The sequence below is a fragment of the Phyllobates terribilis genome, unplaced genomic scaffold (genome assembly GCF_046119375.1).
Source record: "Phyllobates terribilis strain yellow unplaced genomic scaffold, ASM4611937v1 Scaffold_85__1_contigs__length_6476398, whole genome shotgun sequence".
NCBI lineage: Eukaryota > Metazoa > Chordata > Amphibia > Anura > Dendrobatidae > Phyllobates > Phyllobates terribilis.
In genome coordinates this window covers 5,251,788-5,271,017 of record NW_027362845.1, presented here as the reverse complement: position 1 = coordinate 5,271,017, position 19,230 = coordinate 5,251,788, and the positions used below count along the sequence as shown (strand labels likewise).

At 46.5% G+C, this 19,230-nt stretch overlaps 1 protein-coding gene across 1 annotated transcript in view; it reads right to left on the bottom strand.

Annotated features, from left to right (window-relative positions):
* Window positions 1-1,525: 1,525 nt before the first annotated feature.
* Window positions 1,526-19,230, bottom strand: part of LOC141197667 (uncharacterized) — a 30,157-nt gene continuing 12,452 nt past the window's right edge. Inside the window, exons 2-7 of the mRNA XM_073662752.1 lie at window positions 7,766-7,885; window positions 7,532-7,636; window positions 7,334-7,457; window positions 7,153-7,250; window positions 6,865-6,955; window positions 1,526-3,564 (exon numbers count right to left, since the gene is read on the bottom strand). Coding sequence (XP_073518853.1) covers window positions 1,979-3,564; window positions 6,865-6,955; window positions 7,153-7,250; window positions 7,334-7,457; window positions 7,532-7,636; window positions 7,766-7,834 — 2,073 coding nt within the window. The 5' untranslated portion in view covers window positions 7,835-7,885 and the 3' untranslated portion in view covers window positions 1,526-1,978. The remainder of the gene's footprint in view (window positions 3,565-6,864; window positions 6,956-7,152; window positions 7,251-7,333; window positions 7,458-7,531; window positions 7,637-7,765; window positions 7,886-19,230) is intronic.

Below are 19,230 nucleotides of genomic sequence, written 5' to 3'. Positions count from 1 at the left end.
CTTTTCTTAAAGATATACTTTATTTGTTTTGTCATGACCAATTAACTTCTCTGACTTATATATAATTGGCTATCGCCTGTACCCCTTAGATATATATATACATTTGGGCTATGCTATTATTGACAGTTTACCCCATTATGTTAGTTTCTTTTTCTCTCCGGTTGTATTTGACTATATATGTCTGTGGACTCGACAGTACGCATGGCTTCACTGTTCTCTGTGGTGTCCTCACTGGTCGTATCAATATTTGCTCCATGACGCGCGGTCACGTGGTTCCCCACATGCTTGCGGCATCATGGATCATATGACGCGGTTGCCGTGGATGCCGCGGTGATTGCCATGCGTCATGCCACACCCTCCCCACACCCAGTGGCGGAGAGACTACACACCCCCTTTTCTATTGGCTCAAGGGCCCTTTTTAAACCCTACCCACCTTCACTGACGCCACCTCCTGACGAAGGCAGCCGTGCCGAAACGCGCATTAGGGTGAGTGCCATTGAGGAGCGTGTTCACATCCACTGTGGCTGTAAGTATTCTATAGGATTCATGCTACGCTCTTTTTGCTGCCGTTTTTTAATCTTTTTTCCTACTTAGGTGCATTTTCTAGGCTTTAATATGTATTAGGATATACTTTTACCCTGTAGCCTAAGGGGTCAGGGCACTGATACCACTTATAAAGATCTGCTCGCCCCGGTATGAGCTATCTATATTAGTACCTATATATAGACAGCGGTATGACTAACCTCTTATATAGCAACTGCTTCTGACCTACCTCATAAGCACCTGCACTTTTATTGAATGCTTCACTGCATTTTAACAATATAATCTTATTTTTTGGCAGCCCAATTATGTATTTACATCAGAAAAGAATCATGTTAATTTGTCTCATGCTCCTCATTAGTGCTCCTCCATTGTTTTACTATTAAGTGTTTCTGCAGTTAATATTTTTTCCTGTATAAATTATAATTAATACAATTTTGTAATTTTTTCACTATTATATGGGACTCTGACTTGAAGTTTTTTCCTCTTGTTTCTTATGTATGGAGGACTATGTGAGGCCCATTATACTGTATGGAGGACTATGTAGGGCCCATTATACTGTATGGAGGACTATGTAGGGCCCATTATACTGTATACTGGTCGGCCCACGACTTTGTCAAAGTTTTTCATTTTGTCCCTCTGCATGTTTTGAGCTTTACATCCCTGATGTAAAATCAGTTTGGGTAATGTACATGGAAATGGCAATAATGGAAAGCTGCTAACTGGACTTTGCTACAAGCCTCCTAATATAGCTGAACACGTAGAGGATGATATGCTGCAACATATTAAAAAGGCAACAAAAACAAGTCATGGTCAAAGTGTTGGATCCCTTGAAATTGTTCCAGAAAATGAAGTAATTCTCCCAGAAAATTATTGAAATTACAAGTTTTGTTATACTCGTTTATTTCCTTTGCATGTATTGGAACAACACAAGAAAACAGAGAAAAAAAGGCAAATTGAACATAATTTCACACAAAATAGGCCGGACAAAATTGTTGACACCTTGCCAAAATTGTGGGTAAACAACTTTATTTCAAGCATGTGAAGCTTGTTCAAACACAATTGTGGCAAGTAACAGGTGTGGGCAACATGAAAATCATAACTAAAATCAATTAAAAAAGGGAGAAGCTGACTCAATCTTTGCATTGTGTGCATATGTGTGCCACACTAAGCATGGAGAAAACAGAAAAAATCTCTTCAACAAGGGTAAACTAGATAATTAGTACGCTGTTGTGGCGCTTTCTGGTTAAAACATTTCCCACAATCTGAACATGAAAAAGACTTCGCCCCTGTTTGGGTTCTCTGGAGCTAATCAATATCAGATTTCTGGTTAAGACATTTTCCATATTCTGAACATGGAAAATTCTTCTCCCCTGTGTGAGTTCTCAGATGTTTGATAAGAGTTGATTTCTCTGTAAAACATTTCCCACATTCTGAATTATGTGTGAGTTTTGTGATGTTTGATAAGATTTGATTTTGCTGTAAAATATTTCCCACATTCTGAACATGAAAATGGCTTCTCCCCTGTGTGAGTTCTCTGATGTTGGAAAAGATTTGATTTCTTTGCAAAACATTTCCCACATTCTGAACATGAAAATGGCTTCTCTCCTGTGTGAGTTCTCTGATGGTTGATAAGAGTTGATTTCACTGTAAAACATTTTCCACATTCTGAACATGGAAAAGGCTTCTCCACTGTGTGCGTTCTCTGGTGCTTAAGAAAACTAGATTTCAGGTTAAAACATTTTCCACATTCTGAACATGGAAAAGGCTTTTCCCCTGTGTGAGTTGTCTGATGTTTGATAAGAGTAGATTTCTCAGTAAAACATTTCCCACATTCTGAACATGGAAAAGGCTTGTCCCCTGTGTGAGTTCTCTGATGTTTGATAAGATTTGATTTCACTGTAAAATATTTACCACATTCTGAACATGAAAATGGCTTCTCTCCTGTGTGAGTTCTCTGATGGTTGATAAGAGTTGATTTCTCTGTAAAACATTTCCCACATTCTGAACATGGAAAAGGCTTGTCCCCTGTGTGAGTTCTCTGATGTTGGAAAAGATTTGATTTCTTTGCAAAACATTTCCCACATTCTGAACATGAAAATGGCTTCTCTCCTGTGTGAGTTCTCTGATGGTTGATAAGAGTTGATTTCTCTGTAAAACATTTTCCACATTCCGAACATGGAAAAGGCTTGTCCCCTGTATGGGTTCTCTGATGTTTGAAAAGATTTGATTTCTGTACAAAACATTTCCCACAATCTGAACATGAAAAAGGCTTCTCCATTGTGTGAGTTCGCTGGTGCACAACAAGACATGATTTGTTGTTAAAACATTTCCCACAATCTGAACAGGAAAAAGGCTTCTCGCCTGTGTGGGTTCTCCAGTGGCTATCAAGATGCCCTTTCTGGTTAAAACACTTCCCACATTCTGAACATGAATAAGGCTTCTCACCTGTTTGAGTTCTCTGGTGCTTAAAAAAATTTGATTTGTGGTTAAAAAATTTCCCACATTCTGAACATGAAAATGGCTTCTCCCCTGTGTGAGTTCTCTGTTGTTTGATAAGAGTTGATTTCTCTGTAAAACATTTCCCACATTCTGAACAGGAAAAAGGCTTCTCTCCTGTGTGAGTTATCTGGTGCCTAACAATACTTGATTTTTGATTAAAACATCTCCCATACTTGGAGCAGGAAAATCTATTCTTCGCTGTGTGAATTTTTTGATGTTTAAGAAAAGACTTTTTGAGAGGAAAACTATTTCTATATTCTGAATGTGAAAATGTCTTCTTTGCATTAGAAGCAGTTTGTTTTTTAATGCTTATTTTGTGACTTTGATTTTCCTTAGTAGTTGGTAATGTATCAGAAGACAGGACCTGTTTCAAAGGATCAGATGACAGATCTTTGCTGTGAAGGGATGATGGTAAATCTGGAGAAATGTCATTCACTTCAATTTTATCCTGTGGGATCTGAAAATTATCTGATTTGAAAATTGAAGGTGTCAGCTGTCCCTCTGATCTCCTGGTACAGTCATCTGTCAAGAATAAAACCAATTATTATTTTTTAATAAAATTTTTTTGAATTTTATATTTTTGAACATTACTACTTAAACTGTCTGTAAAAAATGCAAACTATATAAAAAAAAATCACTTATTCACCAGGACAATGACTATCTAATGGAAAACCTCATTGCATGAACCAGTGGAGCGTGGTGTTCAACTGTTTGTTCATTCTGCCTCCCAAATATGGAGTTAAAGGCGCAGGCTCTGTCCAGCCACTAAGATTAGGGTTGCTGGTACCTGTAGTACCATCGAGTCTGGCAGTATGGGTGTGTGTGCTGTCCAGCTGGAGTAATCTGCTCCTTGCTTCAGCCATTTGGAAAGCACCGCACCCTACTAAAGCTGGAAGCATATTGCCGGAAGCTGCCAGATACAGCCTTGTTCTCCTCTGGTTCAGTCCTCTGTGATCAGCTCCCGGCTTGTGTATTTGTTTCTGTTGTGACCTCGGCCTGTTTACTGACTACTCTTGTGTCTTCTGATTTTGTATTTTCTCTGCCCTCCTGGTTCTGACCCGGCTACCTGACTATTCTTCTTCCCATGTCACTCCACCGAATAGCAGGTAACACCGTGGCCCAAGCCTAGGGATCTCTGTGTAGGTTCAGATCCATGTAGAGGGGTTAAAGGGTGATGAGCAAAGTAATTTATGAAATCTATAAAAGGGGTAGATAAAACAAGCCTGTTCGTGGTGGCCATCTTTTGAGCTTCCAGGTGACCAAGACCAGCTCCCCCAATACATTGTGTCTGCAAACTATTCCAGCAAAATCTGCATTCCTAATAGCTTAAAGGCGCTTCGTCCCTTCTTATCCTGCCATGTGCCCAGACAGTAGTGTACAACCGTATATAGGGGATTGTCAGATTCAAGAGAAGTTGGAAAATAATTTGTAAGATCCATTTGTTTCCTATTATCCTTTGTGAAGAATTCCAAAGTTATCACCGCATAAAGTGACACACGTCAGATTTAAAAAATGGGGCCTGATTATAAACATAATACTGGCTGCAGGAAGGGGTTAAATCAGAGGATTACTGAAGTCAAAAACTGTGATTATACACAATAAAACATCTACTGAAATGATCAAACTCAACAGTCTTCATCAGAGAAAAATGAGTAACTAGTGGTGAAACCTCTCTGGGGTAATTAGAGTATGGGGCTCGGTGGCTTTTGGCAATCTAAACTATCGTAAGGGACAATATTTTCTGTCAGATGAGTGTCAAGAAGAAATATTAGACATTTAAAGTGAACTTTTTTATAATAGTGCAGAGCTGAGGGGTCTTAAATTTAGATCTCGGGCATTTGGAAGAGGCAATGGAGACCTTTTTGAAAGACTACCAGGGAGTTACAGAGTCACATAAGTGAGGCCGGCCGATCCCACCACAATGAAACTATCATACAGAATGAACTTGTGAAAAAAAGGAAAGAATATATAAACACTAGATGGTGGCCCGATTCAAACGCATTGGGTATTCTAGAATATGTATGTGGCCGACCGGGCGCGACTAATAAGCGAAGCAGCATTTAAATGGGTTGTGCACTACTTTAAATTAACCCCCAAATGTATCCCTCCAGGGCCCTTAATGAATTTTGTCATTACGTCATGTTGTCAATACTGCTTGTGACAACATCGCTGACCACGCACAGCCAGAACGTAATTCCTCCGGCTGCAGCCGGCTCTTGCTTCCGCTTACATCACGACTATTTGGGGCTGTAGCCAGGGGTCTCCTGTTCCGCGTACCACGGTGAATGATGGGGTGTGGGCGGGGTTGTCCCCCATCGTGTCACACCCAGCATCCACTGCGCGCTTTGTCAATGAATGCTCGTGCGGTGAATGCCGGGTGTGACGGGATGGGGGATAACCCCGGCCACAGCCCATCACTCATCGTGGAACGCGAAACAGGAGACTGCTTGGCGGCAGCTGCAAATAGTCGTGACATAAGCGGAAGCAAGAGCCGGCTGCAGCCGGGGGTCACATGCTGCCTGTGCGCGGTGACCCGAGTATAAGCAGAGACCCCGAATTTTACAACAAAAAACTGGGAAAATTTATTGACTTGAGTATAAGCCTAGGGTGGGAAATGCAGCAGCTACCGATAAATTTCTATATCCCGAGGCCGGACCAATCAGCGACGCAGGATTTCCTGGACAGAAGGACAGACAGACAGGATAAGACGATTATATACATGAGATGTAACATCCCCAACAACAACGTGTGTATGAGGGGAGAAATCCAACACTAAACTGGAGTTGAACTTGTTTATGGCGGACCATTGGAGCTACTGTGAGTCCTGACCAGAGTAGAGAAAGTATTAGCGCCCCCATTTCAGGAGAGATTGTGCAGTTATCTGAATTTCTTAGGATTGAAAACATAATATAGTTTCTGATTAGTGTTGAGCGAATTTGTTCGGCATTTCAAATTCGGGTTCGTGTTCGGGCGCGTCTGATTTTTTGGCGTGAACAGGCCGGAACCCCGAAAACAAACCCAAATTTGAAATGCCGAACAAATTCGCTCAATACTATTTATGATGTGGAGTGAATCCATGAAACCAGGGCTGGAGCCAACACATCTCCTGCAGGCGTGAATAAATGTATATTACAGCCATCAGCCACGCACAGCTTAGAGATATATCATGGCACAGGTGTAATGTTTTTTGTATAGTTTATCACAATCCTGTTTGAAGTTAGTTGGTTTTAAAAGAAACAGAACAGTCAGGATAAAGGGAAACTCTAGTGTTATTGTACAGAAATTCACACTTGGCCTCACTGCACATTTAATGTTGTAGATCATAAAAGTGAAGTTTGGCCAGAAAGACTGGACCTGGTCTTGTAGGGACCATATGAGGACATTCAGGAGCACAGAAGGGAGAGAAGGTGGATTCATCCAATAAGATATCAGGAATCTAGGAAGCCAACAGCATCATTACCCTCCGCTTTCTCTTACAGACCCAACATAATATTTTTCTTCAACTGATTTTCTTATTTGTCAGCACATTCTACGTACACTGTCATTTGGATTTGTAGTTTACAGATCTGGGCAAGTAACGGTCAGCATCTCCTAATCCCAGGGGATAGGTGGATCCTCCAGTTTGTAAATTCTATAGAAAAGGGCTTTCACAATTACACAACGTAATTTGAACATTTTCGCACGGAGGAGAATGTTGTGGTCTAGCGGCAAAATGGTGATCACACGATTGTGATACGGCCGGACTACATGACTGATAAAGCAGCCACAGCCAGTGACCGAGAAGAGTCTGTGACTTCTCAGAATTTAGTGGTTACTACTCACCTGGGTAGTCATATGTAGGAATCTCCTCTTTACACCGCTCATCACCCCTCACATATGTCTCTGTCGTATTAATATGGGTCAGATCTTCACCCTGAAACAAATATTGTAAAAGTCACAGACAGATGGAAAAGTCACCTCTATGATCAGCTCTATCCTGCCATCTCCACCTTTCTCATTACACAAGTATAAAACATATAATACAGGTGGATAAAACAAGACTGAGCACAAGACCTTCACAGCCGTCTACACATCATAGGGGAGATCTCATGACACCTTCTATCCATCTACCTGATGATCCTGAGGAACATTGGGACCTTCTTGTTTACAGTCCTGTGGAAGAAGAGGACGGGGACATCTCTCTGGTGTTGTCCTCTTACTGGATAGATCTGGAGGAAACACATGCAGGGACTGAATTCATTCTTTACATACAGATAATTATAGGCCGTGTGTATTTAGTCCTGTCTATTACCTGGAGATGTGAGGGGCTGGTGAACCTCCATCATGACGTCCTTGTACAGATCTTTGTGTCCTTCTAAATACTCCCACTCCTCCATGGAGAAATAGACGGCGACATCCTGACACCTTATAGGAACCTGACACATACAATGATACCATCATATCCCCGATCCCTTCATAGTGTTACTGTATAATGTCCCAGCAGTGTCACCTCTCCAGTCAGCAGCTCAATCATCTTGTAGGTGAGTTCTAGGATCTTCTGGTCATTGATGTCCTCATGTATGAAGGGGTGAGATGGAGGTCCCGTGATTAATCTCTGGTTATGGAGAGACACATTAATAAATCTCACTCCAGACATTTCCAGAGTCCTCACCTCTCCAGTTCTGTCCATCTGATATTCCCATAGATAAGAATGATGTAATGTGACGTCATCAGAATCTCTCACCTCTCCAGTAAGACGGAAGAGGATCTCTAGGGTGAGGTGTAATATAGTCTCCCCAATCTTGTCCATCATTTTCCTGGATAAATCACGATCTTCACTGAGAGGATCCGGTATTTTAGAGATCTGAATAAGAAAAAGATAAGCTGATGGAACATCATAAAAATCCTGTGTAATAATACAATTGCTGGAGATAATAAGGGGAAACATATGAGGAGATTTATTATTTTCCAGCATTTAGTTTTTTCTTTACATCTAATAATAAAACCTATATATTTTAGGCCACAGACAACAAACAGTTTCTTCCTCGGAGACTGCAGCTGAACACGTTTCTCATAGACTCATCTTCCATAATGCTAATTCTCGTCTCATTTTCCGACACTGGAATTGGAATTCGCAATACTGCAGGAGAAATTTATTTCACGTGACATGAGAAATAACTACTTTATGATGAGGCAACATCTTCTACTACGGATCTAAAACCATATTTGGCCACAGTCCATCACTGACTACATCACCACCGGCCGTCTATATGAATGTTTCCCGTCTTCCCCGAACTGTAATCTTCTATCACGTTAGATCTCATATCTGATTCACACACAGAAGTTTGAGGCTTTTATAAAAGCTGTTTTGTTTGCACAAACACCGCGGACAGAAATGATTTGATACTAAAGTCTACATGTATAGTGTATTATGGGGTTTATTTCTGGCCTTAGGCTTTCCTATATTACAAGAAAACCCCCAGAAAAAAAGCAGATATTAAAATGTTTCAAAAGAAAATTGTCAGAAACAATTCTTGTAAAAAGAAAAAACATGCAAAAAGCAGAAGACCCATGTTGTCATTTTTTTAACAAGTTAAACATTTGTTTTTGGTTTTATGTGAATTCTTTTGGGCACCAGAACATAGATGTACACCGCAGGGATGGCACAGGTGTGGCTGCAATAAAATCCCTGGCAGTTTAACCACTAGCTCCTGCAAAAAGCAAACATGGCATCTAAGAAGGTGTGACAGAGTTCGGCTGAATGCCCCTCCTCCCCCCAAGTACTCGATAGTATGGGGCTGACTCGTTCCTACAATACTTAAATGCCTAATAATGGTTTCTGGGCCTGCAATGTACAAAAGTCTATTAGGCCGGGCCAGAGGCAGCATTCCATAAGTTACCTTTTAACGCCTCCATAAACATTAGACTAAAGTTGCATGGAAGCACAGATTTTTGTCGACTATATAATGTATTTGAGGGCCTCCCTACCGATGCAGTCAGTCATACAAATCACAGGAAGGCTGGAATATTTATGTATGGGGGAGTCTCTGGAGAGATAGCCGTCTGCCAAATGACAGTTCAGCCAACACTTATCTCATGTGTATGGGGCCGTTGGTATTACACTGACAGGCAGGGATAATACACGTCACTACAGTAGTACAGTGCATTACCGGAGCAATCAGAGGCTTCTGTGTTTACAAAAAAGGTTTAAAAAAAAGCTTTAAAGTGAAAATATCACAGTTTTAGCAAAAATAAATATTTGTCACTATAGGGAAAACATCATATAATGGTAAAATGCAGTCGAAGGTCAGCTCACTGTTTATTCAATGTACCTTGTCTGAAGATCACCGCATGGAGCCGACCTGGTCAGGGATTGTGAAGACCCGGGGTCTTCCGTGGGCGTAACGTTACTCAAACAACACAGGGTGAGGGTAAAACAGCGTGGCAATACTTTATTGAACCACAAAGCGGACAATAAAGACACAGAATAGTCCCAGCAAATACCCAAGATGGTACAACATTACATAGTCTCACCCTTAATTCTCCACCCACCTGGGACAGAAGAGCTGTGACTTTGGAGACTTCCAGGCTGACTACCTCCACCAGTGGCCCCCCACTTCTGGCGGGCCCCCACAGAGAGAAGGTAGCGGCAAGCTTAGGAAGCCAACAGTCCATCGAGGTACAAGACCAGGAGACCCGATGGTCCCATCCTGGCCTCTCCGAGAGTTTTTATGGGGCCAGGCGACTGGTGGGTCCCTCCTAGCAACCCCAAAACAACATATCCATGAGGCCAAGTGACTTTTTCGTCCTCTCCTGGACTCCCCAAAAGTATCCATGGTCTCTCTGATGGTTAATGGAGCAGATCTGAATCTTTCTAGTCAGGGCCAATACCCTTAGACTAGAATCATGTAGAATGCAAATCTGTGTCTCTTTAGATGACATGCAATCCATCTACTTTCCTGAAGGATGTCTCCCATTCTCCTTCTGATGTTCCTTGATTCTCTGTCCCAAGTCTCATTCTGTCTACAGCACTACCGACATCTTTGTTTATATTCACATCTGTGTGAGGTCATCAGGCCCAGGTAAAAGAGGTAAAGGTGCAGGGATCACCTATCATTGTTTGAGCTAATCTATTTACATAGTTGGTATCACAGGGGCTGTTGTAACTAAACTTTCAGCTGACTTAGTACAATTTGTCATTAGCATAGTAAACATGATTGTTTCCAAACGAATAGAATTCAGCATTCAGGGTTATACAAATACTATGACCTTTTTTGATCAGCAAGAGAAATACAAATACATTTGTAAGTCAACACAACACGATAGTGTATTTCTCTTGACTTAACAAATCTAATCGTCTGGCTTATTAAGATTTTATTCTGTATCTTCACAGGGACATTTCAAGTAGAGAAAGGAGGAGAGATCGATTCTCCAGCATTGTCTATATTGTTAAAACCTCACATTTTTTTGCAAATTCATAAAAACTGTTGTGATGGCATACCACCAAGTGCCCACATACCAAACCAATGCTTACTCCTGATTTGCAACATGTGAGTCTCTGTGATACTTTTATATCCATCCATTTGGAACGCCTGAGTTTCTGTTGATTACAGAGTACTTCTCAGACAATTTAACCCTGTATTGTATGGAAGAAAATGATAATACATGTGAGGAGCTGCCCACTTACTAAAGACTATGATACTTTTCCAGCACGGACCACCATTTTCGTCAATATTATTATTGTGTGTTATTAGTGATTTACTTGTTATGTTTTATATAGTTCTGCATACTTGTCAGTATGTAGGATTCACTTGTAAAATGTCCTGGCAAAATGTCCAGCATTTCACTAATCTCAGGAGTCCATTGTTTCAGCAACCAATAATCTCATTAGGGGAGTGTAGATTGTAGACACAGTGGAGCCGTCACCACAGGGGTCTTACAAGCAGTCTCAGATGAAGGCTTCTGTAGTGCCGGCGTCCCTGCCCTCTGCTAGGCAGGGACGCTGTTCCCCTCACCGCTCTGCTCCGTGCCCGGCGTCCCTCTCCCGCTCTGCTGGCAGCGCGCGCTCCTTCCCGGCCACTGTGCTTAGGGCGCGCGCGCGCGCTCTCCCTTCCTCTTAAAGGGGCCGCGCGCGCCGTCCTAAGGAGTCCCCGGCCAATGGCCGGAGGACTTTACCATATATAAGGCACCTCCTCCAAAATGGAGGTGCCCGAGCAATGTTGTTGCACTGTTCTACTCTGCTTCAGCCCTCAGGTCCCGTTGCCAGTTACCTGCCAGTTACCTGCCTGATTCCTGCCAGAGTCCTGCCAGTTTGCTGTCTGTTTCCTGCCTGTTATTCCTGCTACCTGCTTGCCAGCCTGAGGTCCGACGGTCTGCCTTACAACTCCGGTCAGTCTGTCTAAGGACCAACTTGCCCGCTCACCTGGTAGCGCACATCAGCTACCTGCCTGCCTGCCAGAGGTCCGACGGTCTGCCTTACAACTCCAGTCAGTCTGTCTAAGGACCAACTTGCCCGCTCACCTGGGAGCGCTTCTCCGCTACCTGCCTGCTTGCCTGCCCGGAGGCTCCGCCGTCACGTGCTGTGACCACCAGCTATTCCAGAGACTCTTGCCCGCTCACCTGGGAGCGCTTCTCCGCTACCTGCCTGCTTGCCTGCCCGGAGGCTCCGTCGTCACGTGCTGTGACCACCAGCCATTCCAGAGACTCTTGCCCGCTCACCTGGGAGCGCTTCTCCGCTACCCGCCTGCTTGCCTGCCCGGAGGCTCCGCCGTCACGTGCTGTGACCACCAGCTATTCCAGAGACTCTTGCCCGCTCACCTGGGAGCGCTTCTCCGCTACCTGCCTGCTTGCCTACCTGGAGGTTCAGCCATCACAGGTCGTACCTACCCATTACCTAGAGACTGCCCCGGTCACTTGCCGTGACCTCCAGCCCGTTCACCCAGAGACTGCCCCGGTCACTTGCCGTGATCCCCAGCCCGTTCTTCCAGAGACTGTCCCGGTCACCTACTGTGACTGCCTGCCTGGTCGCCACCCGCTCCCTTACAAGGACCGCCCCCTTGTATAGTAGCTCAGAGGTTCCGCCTCCCAGACCCGTTACAGTTTGCTCGGGCCATGGAACCCGGTGGCACCCAAGCTCCCTCGCTCTCGGACCTGTGTCATGAACTGTCCCGTCAAAGGTCCCAACAGGAGTCCATCCTGGGTCACCTGCGGAATGTCAATACTCGCCTGGACACTCTGACTGCTCCACCAACATCCTCCGCCAGTGCCATGTCTCGCAATCCGGCAGCTCCGCTGTCCACTAACACCATGATATCCTACCCCGGACCTCGGCTTTCTGCACCTCCTCGCTTCGGAGGCGACTCAGCCCAGGCTCGGGGCTTCATAAATCAGTGCAGCCTGCACTTTGAACTATTGTCCCACCAGTTTAACTCCGACCGAGCCAAAATTGCATTCATCATGTCCCATCTCACCGGGGAGGCCCTGGCCTGGCTAAATCCTCTATGGGAGAGAGGAGACCCCCTGGTGTCCAACTTGCCTGCTTTTCTCACGGCTTTCCGGAAAGTCTTCGACGAAACCGGACGGAAGACCTCATCCGCATCATCGTTGCTACGCCTCCGTCAGGAAAGTCTCACCGTGGGCCAATATGCCATACGGTTCCGTACCCTTGCCTCGGAGCTGGCCTGGGAAAACGACGCTCTGGTTTCCGTCTTCTGGGAGGGTCTGTCCGGCCGTATTAAAGATGAACTTGCCGGTCGGGACATTCCTACCACTCTCAATGACTTAATAACTCTTGCCACCCGGATTGACCTACGGTTCCAGGAGCGTGCCAGAGAGGTCACCCGTGAGAGGAGGCTACCACGTCTAGCTCCTACTTTTCAGAAACCCGTCACTCCTTCTGTCTCTAACCAGGTACACCCTCCTGAGCCTATGCAGGTCGATCAGACCAAGATGGTCAAGACCCGTCAGGACTTACGCCGTGCCGAGGGGACCTGCTTCTACTGTGGCAGTAAGGAGCACCGGATCCGTGCCTGCCCGGAGAGGTCGGGAAACGCCTGTGTCTAGGTTCGCTCAGAGAGGTCCACCTAGACAAGAATAAATCCTCTCCATCCCTGCTGATGTCAGTTTCAATCGTCTACGGGGAGAACCGTTATTTCGAACTAGCCCAACTGGACTCTGGAGCAGCCGGGAATCTTATTTCACAGTCCCTGGTAGAGAAATACCGCATCCCCACCAAACCTCTGGCTGTACCCTTGTCTGTTGCTGCCGTGGATGGGGGGCTCTTACCACGCCCCATCCAATTCATCACCGAATCCATTACTCTGCAGGTGGGAATGCTGCATTCTGAAAGTATCTCCTTCCATGTTCTGCCTGGACTCTCTCACGCCCTCTTGCTGGGCCTGCCTTGGCTCCAGAGACATGCACCCGTTCTTGACTGGCAGACCGGAGAAGTCCTTCGCTGGGGACAGGGCTGCCATAAGACCTGTCTGGTTCCCGTTCATCCCGTCCGTCCTTCTCCTACCCCAGCTAATCTACCTGGACTTCCGATTCCTTATTGGTCTTATGCTGATGTCTTTAATAAAAAGGAGGCAGAGACACTACCCCCTCATAGACCATACGACTGCCCTATCGACCTGTTACCTGGTACTTCTCCTCCCCGTGGGCGTATTTATCCATTATCCGCTGCTGAGACCCGGTCGATGTCCGAATATATTGAGGAGAATCTGGCCAGGGGATTCATCCGGAAATCTACCTCCCCGGCGGGAGCAGGCTTCTTTTTCGTCAAAAAGAAGGACGGCTCTCTCCGTCCCTGCATAGACTATAGAGACCTTAACCAGATCACGGTGAAGAATAAGTACCCCCTTCCGCTCATTCCGGAGTTATTTGATCGTCTGAGGGGGGCTAGAATCTTCACCAAACTGGACCTCCGTGGGGCGTACAATCTGGTTCGTATCCGTCAGGGGGATGAATGGAAGACGGCATTCAACACTCGGGACGGCCACTATGAATATCTGGTAATGCCCTTTGGCCTCTGTAACGCTCCTGCCGTCTTTCAAGAGTTGGTCAATGACATCTTCCGGGACCTTCTCTACTCCTGCGTAGTGGTGTACCTGGACGACATCTTGGTCTTCTCTCCGGATCTCCAGACTCACCGGAGGGATGTTCGTCAGGTCCTGCTCAGGCTCAGGCAGAACCATCTCTACGCTAAATATGAGAAGTGCCTCTTTGAGCAGACCTCGCTTCCGTTTCTGGGCTACATTATCTCTCAGACCGGCCTACAAATGGATCCTGAGAAACTGTCTGCCATCGAGAAATGGCCCCGACCAGAGGGGTTGAAGGCTATTCAACGGTTCCTGGGCTTCGCCAACTATTACCGCCTCTTCATCCCGCACTTCTCTTCCCGGACTGCCCCAATTTCCGCGCTCACCCGTAAGGGTACAAATCCCAAAGAGTGGCCGCCCGAAGCAGAGGAGGCCTTTCTTTCCCTAAAACAGGCCTTCTCTTCCGCCCCGGTGCTGCATCGCCCGGACGGCAACAAGCAGTTCTTCCTGGAAGTTGACGCCTCCTCCTCTGGAGCCGGAGCGGTACTTACTCAAAAATCATCTTCCGGGAGAATGGTAACTTGTGGCTTCTTCTCCAAACTCTTCTCCTCTTCTGAGCGCAACTATTCCATAGGAGACCGAGAGTTATTGCCCATCAAGCTGGAGTTGGAGGAGTGGCGTTACCTACTCGAGGGGGCTCTTCATCCGGTAATAATTTACACTGACCACAAGAACTTGGCTTACCTCCAGCATGCCCAGAGACTTAACCCGCGCCAAGCCCGGTGGTCCTTGTTTTTTGCTCGCTTTGATTTTGTTCTTCATTTTCGCCCGGCTGACAAAAACGTCAAAGCAGACGCCTTGTCCCGATCCTTTCTGGTGTCCGATCTCGAGGAAGAACCTAAACATATCATCGATCCCGCCAGAGTAATGCAGGTGGCTCCCGTGAGTCTAAATCGTCTCCCTCCCGGTAAGACGTTTGTTTCAGTACCTGATCGGGAGAAGATCCTACACTGGGGCCATTCGTCTAAACTAGCTGGCCACGCCGGTCAGAAAAAGACCCTCCAGCTTATTGCCCGGCACTATTGGTGGCCTACCCTGCACAAGGACATAATAGACTTTGTTTCTGCCTGTGTGTCCTGCGCCCGCAACAAAGTCCCGAGACATCTGCCAGCCGGACGCCTCCTTCCGCTTCCTGTACCTGCTGCCCCCTGGCAGCATATAGCAATGGACTTTATAACTGATCTCCCCGTCTCTGCCGGTTGTACGGTCATTTGGGTGGTCGCTGACCGCTTTTCCAAGATGGCTCACTTTATTCCCCTGCCAGGCCTTCCGTCTGCACCCGAGCTGGCTAAAGACTTTATCCGCCACATCTTCCGTCTTCATGGCCTGCCCCTCCACATCGTGTCGGATCGTGGGGTACAGTTCACCTCACGTTTCTGGAGAGCCACTTGTAAACTACTAGACGTCACCCTGGACTTCTCTTCCGCTTACCACCCACAGTCCAATGGTCAAGTGGAGCGGATCAATCAGAACCTGACCAGTTACCTCCGGCACTTCGTTAATGCCCACCATTCTGACTGGGTGGATCTCCTACCATGGGCCGAGTTCTCTTATAATAATCACGAGAGCGAATCCTCCTCCAAATCCCCGTTTTTTGTAGTCTTTGGTCAGCATCCTCGGATTCCTTTTCCTGTCTCCACCTCTGTGGACAACCCGGCTGCGGAATCTCTCGTTAGCAAATTTTCCTCCATATGGGAGAGTACCCGGTCCGCACTCCTTCTGTCATCCGAGCGTATGAAAAGACACGCTGACAAAAAACGCCTGGATCCTCCACAATTTCGTCCAGGAGATAAAGTCTGGCTCTCATCTAAATATGTTCGACTCAAGATACCTTCTTACAAGTTAGGGCCTCGGTTCATCGGTCCTCTGGAGGTCATCAGTCAGATCAACCCGGTGGCCTATAAATTGAAACTCCCGGCCAACTTACGGATCCCTAACTCCTTCCATGTATCTCTCCTCAAACCCGTGGTGCTTAACTCTTTTTCCAAGTCTACAGGTACGCCTCCTGCTCCGGTTTCTGCTGAGGACGAGTTTGAGGTAGAGAACATTCTTGCCACCAAAAGGGTAAGAGGAAAGACCTTTTTTCTGGTAGATTGGAAGGGGTTTGGTCCTGAGGAGAGAACGTGGGAGCCCCGGGAGAACATCCATGCCCCTCTCATCCTAGCTAAATTTCTATCTGGCCTAAAAAAGGGGGGCCTAAAGGGGGGGGTACTGTAGTGCCGGCGTCCCTGCCCTCTGCTAGGCAGGGACGCTGTTCCCCTCACCGCTCTGCTCCGTGCCCGGCGTCCCTCTCCCGCTCTGCTGGCAGCGCGCGCTCCTTCCCGGCCACTGTGCTTAGGGCGCGCGCGCGCGCTCTCCCTTCCTCTTAAAGGGGCCGCACGCGCCGTCCTAAGGAGTCCCCGGCCAATGGCCGGAGGACTTTACCATATATAAGGCACCTCCTCCAAAATGGAGGTGCCCGAGCAATGTTGTTGCACTGTTCTACTCTGCTTCAGCCCTCAGGTCCCGTTGCCAGTTACCTGCCAGTTACCTGCCTGATTCCTGCCAGTTTGCTGTCTGTTTCCTGCTTGTTATTCCTGCTACCTGCTTGCCAGCCTGAGGTCCGACGGTCTGCCTTACAACTCCGGTCAGTCTGTCTAAGGACCAACTTGCCCGCTCACCTGGGAGCGCACATCAGCTACCTGACTGCCTGCCAGAGGTCCGACGGTCTGCCTTACAACTCCAGTCAGTCTGTCTAAGGACCAACTTGCCCGCTCACCTGGGAGCGCTTCTCCGCTACCTGCCTGCTTGCCTGCCCGGAGGCTCCGCCGTCACGTGCTGTGACCACCAGCTATTCCAGAGACTCTTGCCCGCTCACCTGGGAGCGCTTCTCCGCTACCTGCTTGCTTGCCTGCCCGGAGGCTCCGTCGTCACGTGCTGTGACCACCAGCCATTCCAGAGACTCTTGCCCGCTCACCTGGGAGCGCTTCTCCGCTACCTGCCTGCCCGGAGGCTCCGCCGTCACGTGCTGTGACCACCAGCTATTCCAGAGACTCTTGCCCGCTCACCTGGGAGCGCTTCTCCGCTACCTGCCTGCTTGCCTACCTGGAGGTTCAGCCATCACAGGTCGTACCTACCCATTACCTAGAGACTGCCCCGGTCACTTGCCGTGACCTCCAGCCCGTTCACCCAGAGACTGCCCCGGTCACTTGCCGTGATCCCCAGCCCGTTCTTCCAGAGACTGTCCCGGTCACCTACTGTGACTGCCTGCCTGGTCGCCACCCGCTCCCTTACAAGGACCGCCCCCTTGTATAGTAGCTCAGAGGTTCCGCCTCCCAGACCCGTTACAGCTTCTAGAATATTCTTCATTGCTTTAGCGAACAGTAAATGCTTAAGGGAAAGGGTGTCATCACTTCTGAGCTGGGAGGGGGCTGACCCCAGAGAAGGAGAGGAGAGACATGTTTTAGTTTTGGGAGTTGGTGGAAGGATGCCGGAGGGTTAGGATTTGTGGCTGTGGACCTGGAGCTGATGGATGGCTTACGGAGTGTTGAAGATCTGTTATCAACTAAAGTGGATAAACGTGCTTCAGTTGTGGATATGACATTAGGATTTAAACTTCATTGAAGAACTGCTGCTACTGGATATCTGTGCTTTCATCTGTCGTCTAGAGGATCATGGACTGTGGCTACAGACTATACTGGCTGGAGATACGAAATCTGTGGGCCAACCAAAAGATGGGAGACAGTGGGCATCGCCTGATACAAAGCCAGGGGAACTACTGATCCCAGGTTGAGAACTTCAGGACTGAGAGAACTGTATTTTGGGCCATTTACCTGGAATTGCTGCATTACCATGGCTGTGATTAATAAAATATTGTTGCATCGTTATCCTGCCTAGGTGATTACTTACAACCCACAACCTCAGATCTCTACAATACACAAATACAACTCGTGCATCAGACATTCAATAAAATCACTGGAAATTAAAGACAAATACAATTAATTGTACTGTAATATTAATCCTGTCTGATGTTAATTCCCTGTGGGGCTCAAGTGTGTAATTTAAATATCCAATATGACTTTCTATTTAAGATTTTTCTTTTCATATCTCCACCTCTTAATGGTTTATAAGCCTTTTCTATTCCTAATATCTGAAGGATCTGATATCCCCTTTATGTTTTTGTGAAAAGCATGTTGAAACCACAGACAGGTTTAATGTTGTGGGATTGATTACGTCAGATAAATGTCTTCTAATACATGTTTATACATATAGCGGATCTGACGTGCATCCCACGTATTGTAGTTAACTCTCTATTAAATAGATGACCCCTATAGTGCTACAATTGATGAAATTGTGTATTGCAAATTGCTGTCCCGTTAGGTTTTCTTCAAATATGTCGGCTTTCTTAAGATAGTTGCATGCTTTACAGGATATATATCCACATTTTAAAAAATCCTTAGGCTGTGTGCCCACTATGCGTTTTTCAAGCGCTTTTGATGTGGATTTTCGGCAGCGTGAACGCTTGCAAAACACTTGTTAATCCGTGCCCCATGATCCCCAATGAAAATCTGCATGTTTTGTGCCCATGCTGCAGAATTTTCCACAGTGGATTTTCCTTGCGGACTAATCCGCAGCATGTCCATTATTTGTGCATTTCTGCTTGCGGATTTGATGTCCCAATGCACTTGAAAAACGCAAGTCAAATCCGCATGTAAAAACTCTGCAAAAATGCGTGTAAAATCAGCAAGCATTTTTGACTGCCAAGACCATGCAGAAATGCTGCAGAAATGTTCTGCTTCATTTCTGCATCGTGGGCACATACCCTTTGGCTATGTGCCCACGATGCAGAAAAGCTCCAGATTTTTCCTAAGCGTTTCTGCATCTCCGTGGCAGAAAAAACGCATGAGGATTGTACATGTGTTTTTCCGGCCAGGGACAAGCAGAAGTGAAGCATTTTTGCATGCATTTCTGCATGCGGGTTATCAAGCGCTTTCCAAGCGATTTTAGCATCATTTGGAAAGTGCTTGACAACTTGCAAAGGGCATGGTTTTATATAGTACCGGACATTCAGTGTCTCCCACTCACACACCACCTCTTCATCTCGCCCCCTATCTGTCGGTGTCCCCCAAGG